This window comes from Branchiostoma belcheri, unplaced genomic scaffold, assembly GCF_001625305.1.
Source record: "Branchiostoma belcheri isolate BF01 breed outbred unplaced genomic scaffold, Haploidv18h27 scaffold2, whole genome shotgun sequence".
Taxonomy (NCBI): domain Eukaryota; kingdom Metazoa; phylum Chordata; class Leptocardii; order Amphioxiformes; family Branchiostomatidae; genus Branchiostoma; species Branchiostoma belcheri.
In genome coordinates, this window is record NW_017803490.1 from 2,737,554 (window position 1) to 2,745,590 (window position 8,037).

At 39.8% G+C, this 8,037-nt stretch overlaps 1 protein-coding gene across 2 annotated transcripts in view; it reads right to left on the reverse strand.

Moving 5' to 3' along the window:
• Positions 1 to 792: 792 nt before the first annotated feature.
• Positions 793 to 8,037, reverse strand: part of LOC109468967 (WD repeat-containing protein 76-like) — a 14,478-nt gene continuing 7,233 nt past the window's right edge. Inside the window, exons 8-16 of one of the 2 annotated variants that reach the window (XM_019767343.1) lie at positions 6,973 to 7,077; positions 6,588 to 6,640; positions 6,315 to 6,468; positions 5,988 to 6,146; positions 5,471 to 5,598; positions 4,839 to 4,940; positions 4,116 to 4,271; positions 3,486 to 3,645; positions 793 to 2,409 (exon numbers count right to left, since the gene is read on the reverse strand). In XM_019767343.1, coding sequence (XP_019622902.1) covers positions 2,185 to 2,409; positions 3,486 to 3,645; positions 4,116 to 4,271; positions 4,839 to 4,940; positions 5,471 to 5,598; positions 5,988 to 6,146; positions 6,315 to 6,468; positions 6,588 to 6,640; positions 6,973 to 7,077 — 1,242 coding nt within the window. In that variant the 3' untranslated portion in view covers positions 793 to 2,184. The remainder of the gene's footprint in view (positions 2,410 to 3,485; positions 3,646 to 4,115; positions 4,272 to 4,838; positions 4,941 to 5,470; positions 5,599 to 5,987; positions 6,147 to 6,314; positions 6,469 to 6,587; positions 6,641 to 6,972; positions 7,078 to 8,037) is intronic. The other variant, XM_019767344.1, reaches the window with a different exon arrangement.

Genomic DNA, 8,037 nt, shown 5'->3' on the forward strand with positions numbered 1-8,037 from the left:
TGGTTATAATTCAAAACACCGCGTTTTAAACGTCATTTGCAAATGGAGGGCTCAGAGAACTAATCTCCAAGCATTAAGTGGTTCATGGAGGATTTCTTTTAACCTTTGTTTATTTACGAAGTGCTAAATTGACCTTCAAACTGCTTTTTGTTAACATCATGAGGGAGAAGGTAAGGGTCAGACAAAATACGGCATTTGTCGAGAAACATTAACAACTGGACAAGTAACATTTGCAAAGCAAATGCACAATGTTTACCTTCCCACATGGTCTGCTCTGTTAAGTCTTACTCAGACACATTCATATATATGCTGACAGGAGTCTAAATCCCTCTTGCTGTAAAACTGCAACATCATGTAACCCAACACCAGTTACCATGGTGACAGTCTGGTTCAGGTCATTGACCAGGTCAGAGGTGAGTGTTTGGAACGGAAGAATAAACAGTGCAAAAACAATGTTTTCCTTCGGTAAACGTAAATATCCACCTCAACATCTGTTTGGAGATTTTTGACGTCATATTCCAGATGGTGATGATTATGATTCCAGATGGGCATTTTATTATAGTCTTATGGGAGCTTAGATACCGGTAAACACGGGAATGCCTGAAAATGCTTGAGTTTACGTTTGTGAGGATTAGTCCCCAAGAATTAATATCACTACTTCTTACTATATCAAATTAGATAACAAAGGTAAAATAGGCTGTGAGGCTCAAAGTAGCATGATCTTTTCTTACAGTTTTGCCTGTTACTGAAAAATATTCAATACCTGAAATAATCCGTTATAGTGTGAGGCAAGCTTATTATGAAAAAGATCAGTTTATTCATCAGTATTGATAAAATCTGAAGTCATAGATACCAGCCTTTCTGTACAAATACAACCAATTCTCTTCCTAGTCAAGATAGACAAATACTTTCATAGTGCTTTTAAGAACTAAACTGCGTACAGGCCAATGATGTAGATACATCTGAACAACTTCAAGTAGATAGAATATCATTGTTAAATCATACAATTTTAAAACTACTGATAGAGATTAATTCAATGGTGTCCAATATTTTCAGATTTCAAAATGCATCTTAGGAAACCAATTATGGAATAAAATTTGTATTTGAGAATTGAGAGTAAGGTAAATTTTTTGACATATCATTTTACATATCAAGATTATGTTTTAAAAAGCTTTTACCCTTCAAACTGAATGAATAACAACTAGTACATTAACTGTTAGAAACAAAACTTGTAACCAAACAAAGAAACAACTAAATGTTAACTATTAACTGGAACATATGTGAATAAAGCATCAAGTTGCAAGCTATACTAGTATTAGAAACTGGAATTCTGAAGTTAAGAACATATGGACATATGTGGAATGGCAAGAGAAGTATTTTATAAGTTCAACAGAAACTTTTTCAGCCCCAAATATGTGAGCCATTTAAAGATTGCCTTGTTGTACTTGTTTTACCAGCATTTGTTTAACCTTCTTGCTACCAGCTAACCCTGTAACTAAGACAAATTTGGTGCCAAAGGCCTACCTTAGCAGGCTGAAAGTTAATTGAACAAACCAGAACAAACTGTATTGTTGTATGATATTCCAACACTTATACTACTGCTCCAAACTGAGCTAGTTGTTCATGAGTGCTTCAGTTTTTAATGGTGAGAAAGATGACCAGTTAAGTCTTAGAGAATTGCTTATAAGACCTTGTCAATAATACCACATATTAGACAGATTATTTTCTTGAGTACAACTCTTGGAGACCCTGGACTTTTCTTGTTGGAGGATGGCAAGACGAATTGCTTAGAACCTTGTTAATAATAACACCAAGTATTAGACAGCCATTTTCTTGAGTACAACTCTTGGAGACCCTGGATTTTTCTTGTTCGAGGATGGTGAGACCAGTTAAGTCTTAGAGAATTGCTTAGAACCTTGTTAATAATAACACCAAGTATCAGACAGCCATTTTCTTGAGTACAACTCTTGGAGACCCTGGATTTTTCTTCTTCGATGATGGTGAGACCAGTTAAGTCTTAGAGAATTGCTTAGAACCTTGTTAATAATACCAAGTATTAGACAGCCATTTTCTTGAGTACAACTCTTGGAGACCCTGGACTTTTCTTGTTCGAGGATGGTGAGACCAGTTAAAGTCTTAGAGAATTGCTTAGAACCTTGCTAATAATAATATTCACATCAAGTATTAGAGAGCCATTTTCTTGAGTACAACTCTTGGAGACCCTGGACTTTTCTTGTTGGAGGATTGTGAGAAACTTGATGCAGAGAACACATGGACCTTTCCACTGGAGTTTGCCCCTGCCAGAACACACTGTGTTGGGTGGAAGGCATTGATACTACAGATGGATGTGAGGTAGTCAGGACTGGTGAAGGTATGGAGGAGGGAGGTCTGGTCACTGTACAGCTCAATCTGAATGGGAGGAAGGAAAGAATAGGTCAAACAACAAATCAAAGACAGGCCTCCAAAATTAACTTTTCTTCCTATTGTCCCAGCACTGTCAAACACATAAATTTCAATTGTCCCGGAGTAAGGATGAACTGTTTTGTTGGGTATGACTTCAACTTCAAGTCAACTTTATTTTGCTTATGTTAACTCCCAGGCGCACCATATAATTGCAGTGTAGACAGGAAATTTGGGGGGAATTTTCCGGATCCAATAGCCTGTACGTGTGCCTGATAAACAGAAGGGCTCACATTCTGATGTTGATTAATAATTTCTATTGTCCCCAAAATGTCCCTAAGTGTCTTTATAGTTGTCCCAGCCTAAATTTTAGTGGTCAGTGGCCACTAGACCACCTTTAATTTCGAGCCCTGAAACATTCTGGGCTTCTGGAAAGTATGTAGGGTTTTTGTGTTGACAGATTTTCAGTGTTTTAGGTTTTCTTTTATACTGCTCACTTACTCCCAACAGGGTACATGCTAAGAAAAAGATAGTCATTAAATTAAGCTTAGTCTACCATACAATTTCAGAGGATCAAGATTTCAAAATTTTCCTATGATGTCACCTGAAACAAAACTGAGACAACTTAAAAAAATTCAGGATGGCTAGAACACTGTTCCACAGTATTTTGCACCCACGTATAGTGATGCATACCGGTTCACTGGACTTGGATCCGGACTTGTAAGAATGTTTAGGTTCAAGTCCAAAAAAACCTAAAAGTCAAGAACCGAGTCCGGACTTATTACCATAAAAGACCATTTCACATACCCCTTTTCTTTCCAAACCACCTAAAACCTTCCGTAGATTGCAAAATCTTTGCTGCAAAATGAAGAAAACATTGTCATCTGGCATCGTCAAGTACCAGCCTCCATGTTACATGGCCAAAGTTTCACCCAGACAACATTGCAAGGTTGCCAACATGCAATTTTGTATATGCCATGAGTTTAGGTCCGAACTTACAAGTCCGGAACTGAACCTAAACCTCTGGACTTGAATCCGGACCTGAACCTAAAATTGGGTTTAGGTATGCAACACTACCCACGTACCTGTCTGGGTTGTTTCATGCTGCCGGACACAAACAGGTCGTCCCTGCCGGGGACCCACATGGCGCGGAACGGAGTCAGCCAGCGCCCCGTCTGGTTGTTGTGGCGGACCTCACGGAGAGGTTTGACTGTCTGCTGACCAATCGCTGATGTTTCAAACACCCTGCGCAAAGAAACAGGAAAAAGATGTTGTGTCATAATAGAAGTGCTCCATTAAAAAAAGGCGAATTTTCGGCCGCCCCCCCCCCCACCCACACACACTGTAAATCGTACAAAACAGTTGCAAAATGAGCAAATATATAACATAAGTTGCAAAAAAAAAAAGATTGGAAAACAATAACAATGTAGTAGAATGCCACAATCATATGAAAAGGGGGCAAAGACAAAAATGCAAAGAAATGAATTTGAAGAGTAGATAATTCGCCATACCATACTCTGTCATTTGTTCAACCTTCATGACCATGTAGATTTCATCATGAAAGCAACTTTTTTTAGGCAAAACCTTTTTTTATTCGCACGCTCGCATCAGTTTTGGGGTTCCCAGAGGATGTCATCCATATAATCAACTCAACATGGCCTAATCAATTTTTCTGGTACTGAACTAGTACACACAGTTCTATTTTAATGACGTACCTAATTCTATCGTCGAAACATGTGGTGAGGATACGACTTCCACTGGCTGGGGAGAAGTATGCTGAAGACACCGACCGACTGTGCTGGTAAAGCGAGGCTACGAATTGTTGGCTACCTTTCTTCTTCATGTTCCTCAAGTCATAGATGTACACATTGCTGGAAGAAATGATTTTTTTTCAAAATGAATTTTTTGTGAAAAACATTATATTGAAAATATGGAAAGAGAAAAATTACACAAAGTGTACATAGCATCTAACTCCCTTGTCATGACCAAAGAAGAGTAGCTCAACTTAAGAGTTCATTTGAGCTTAGGCCATACGATTTAATTTGTTGTTTCTCAGATTTTTCCAGAAAAAATATGAAGCAACAGGGGGAAATAAAAAAAAACAACAGGGCAAGGCACCCCATGAAGGCCGAAAATGTTACAATATGAGCCAAGAAGTCAACATAACAGGCTGGTTTATAATCAAAACAGTAGATTTTGAACTTTTAATGAAACGAAGTTGCACTGTTACATTGAAGAAAAGGAATTTCTTCAACCGTTGTGGCCAAAATATGCCTTTCTCTGAGCAATTTGCAGTTGGTTCAGAACCTAAAATATTTTCTTTTTTTTTGTAAATCAAAAAAAAATGGACAGGGCGAATCTGAGAATCAACAAATTAAATTGGTGTGGCCTTAACTTATTTCAGATCATTTCACAGCTTTACCAGAAAGTAGTCGTACCTGTCATTACAACAGGACACAAAGTAGTGCCTCTGTGTGGGGTGTACACTGACTGTCTTGATGGTGCGATCATGTGCTGGATACAAGTGCTCTGCTTCACACCTGTTCACAGAAATATCAAAGAAAGAAAAACAACTCTTTAGTACACTGTTCTCAATGTTCGTTCATTATAATACTTTCATTACTCATACAAGTTTGTTTGTTTTGCATAACCGATACACCGCGTAACACACCAGTTTTGTACATGTAAGTACAAGCTGTGTAAGACCAGACTGTAAGGTTTGAACCACTCACACCAGGAAGGACCCCTACTCTTTTCGATAAGTGCGGTGAGTTCTTTAACATGTGTGGGATGTGGCTCTCCCCAAACACGGGACCTCCATTTAACCAGAGGGACATCCCTAACCGAAGTTAGGTACTCATTTCCACCCGAGTGAAGTGAGGAAAGTCGTGTAAAGTGCCTTTCCCAAGGGCACAAGATCGGTGAAATGGGTAGGATTCAAACCCGGGACCTCTTGGTCCTGAGCCAAACACGCTACCATTTACACAAACACCCCAAGTTGCCTAGGTATCTCAGAACTGATGCAAAACAACTATTGTGTGTAAATTGATAGTGTAATGTAGATACATACCCTTTAGTCCTGGTGTCTACTATTGCCACATCTCCATCCGACAGGCCCAGAAGGCACGTGGTCCCATCCTCTGACAGAAAGTCAAAGTACTTCACCAGCACGTCAGCCCCCTCTTCTGTACTGTACACCTGGATACAAAGCAGTAAGGGGAATTTTTGCGTCTGGTAGGACCATGAAAAAGTACAACATCTACAGAATGTACTAGACAAAGTTAAAGGGAAAAATGAAAGATTGAATCTTTTTGTCTCTTTCTACCTCGATGGAACAAAGTTTTGTTTTTGACTTGGTTGTATGTTTCCTTGTGTTTTCATAGGTGTTTCCACATGCAAGACACATAAGGGAAACTGATAGGAAGTTAGGCCAAAGGTCCAAGGAAAGGTTATCTCATTTCCTGCATTCAATTTTCTACTTTACTTTAAGTGACAATAATGAAACAAGAAAAACTCTATAAGCTCTTCCAATACCGTGCCCAAGACAATGGATCAACAACACACTGAAAGACAAGACCTTGACTCACCTCAGAGAAAACATCTTTTTCAAACTCTGCACATCTCATGGTGCCGTCGTAACTGCACATGTACAGCTTCCCATGATGCACTGGGGAGAACTGGAGGCAGTTGATTGGTCGAGAGTGCGGGTTGTACAAGTAGACACCGTCATCGCCGTCTTGGGATTCCTACAAATGCAACTTTCTTCAGATTTCTTGTTTTAAAGAGCATCGCCTGGAAAGGCTCTACTATTGGATGTAAAACTGCCTAAGTGGTATGCAAATTTGACAACCACTAGTATTTCTAATTTCCTGTGCCATTCCAAATTTGGTCATCTAGTATCCCATAATACTCACCACATCCCACAATCCCAGCCTGCCCCACTTGTCTCCGGCACATACCAACATCTTGGTTGTGGAGGGGTGGACAGCAACGGAGAAAATACGCTCGGGTGTGACTTTGGCCACCCTCTCCTCTGATATGGTCATGGACTGTAACGACTTCAAGAAACTGAGAAAAGAGACCAAAAACAGAAATGTTAAAAGAAGTAACATGTTTATACAAATTATTAGTCAACAAAAACTGTCAGATAAGTAACATAAAAATTTAAAGACAAGGTAAATACACACCTTTCTTGAGTAACAGTCAGTCTCTTTTTCCCATCACTTTCAGGAATGGAAATCTGTGATACAAATGAAAAATTTAATACATAAAAGTAATAGTTTTAGTTTTACATAAATATGCTATAATCTTCTTTTCACCCAGCAAACATAGAAAGACACCAGTGGGCCCAAAATCGAACTTGTCCTTCAATATGCCAACACCGACCCACATACTAAATATCATATAGATCCACCAATAATTTCTGTTATGCTGTACACAAACACCCACACCCAAAAAATACACAACCAAAAGCATAACCTTGGCAAAGGCAATTAATTACAAGCACACATGCGAGTAATGGAAGCTTAAACAGCTTCTAGTTTCTTAGTTAACAAAAGTTTTCTGACTAACCTTAGCGAGTTTGTGAAGATCCTGTTGAAACCGGTCTCCCAGCCCGTTGTCGTTGCCCTTGACATTGGTAGCAGACATGTCCAAGGGCCCTGCTGGCTTTCGAGGCTGTAGAACAAAGTAACTGCAGTTCAGTATAATTTCACCAGAGGGTGTTGGTGCTAGCCTGGGTACCATCCCCAGTAGTATATTCGCAAACTCTATAACTGGGTCTGGACTTGAACACATATAAAACGATTGATCATGACGTCACGTAATGAGCTGGCCCGAGCAGCGGGGCTTCATTTGATTGGCTGAGCCTCAGAGGCGACGGCCAATGACGCACCTGCATTATTCAAGTGATGTTTGTTGTTTTGTAAACACAGATCTTCGCGCGAGTGTTCCTTTTCTCGGTGCGTTCTTTTTTTTACCGGTAGGACGCCCAAAACATCACGAACGAAATTATTCAATGCATCTTTTTGCTCATTTTTGAGCGACGATATTCCGTCTAAATCGTCCAAAACGGACGTGATTGCGAGGTCAACATCAACCTCCGTGAGCTGAGCGGCTTGTGCGTCAGCCATGTTGATGATTTATTGCGGAAAGACTGACTACGGCTATACCATGTGCGCTTTAGCGTTCGGTTCGCCGTCGGACATGTTGATGATAAGGCGTTCGGACGTTCGAACGGACGCTAACGTCGCCGTTCGGACATCCGAACAGCCCTTACCTAATATGTACACACCCAAAAAAGGGCTTAGACGAGTAGGACCAATCAGCGCGCTCGTTCAAAATCTGAACGAATATTTAGACTCCAGACGCTACATATGTGTGCAAGTCCAGACCCAGTTATAGAGTTTGCGAATATACTACTGGGGATGGTACCCAGGCTAGGCCTTTTTCGTCTTGCTACTGGAACGTTTCTCTCTGCTTGTTGTGTTGAATTGAGTTTTAAATGTTCACTGTTTCTAGGGTGTACATACTATGTGCATGTCTTTCCTTCTATTTCTGATCTGGTGGTACGCATTCTACATAAGTTAATAACAATGCATACCTTTTAGACCTATATACTGCTTAGAAAAAATTTTA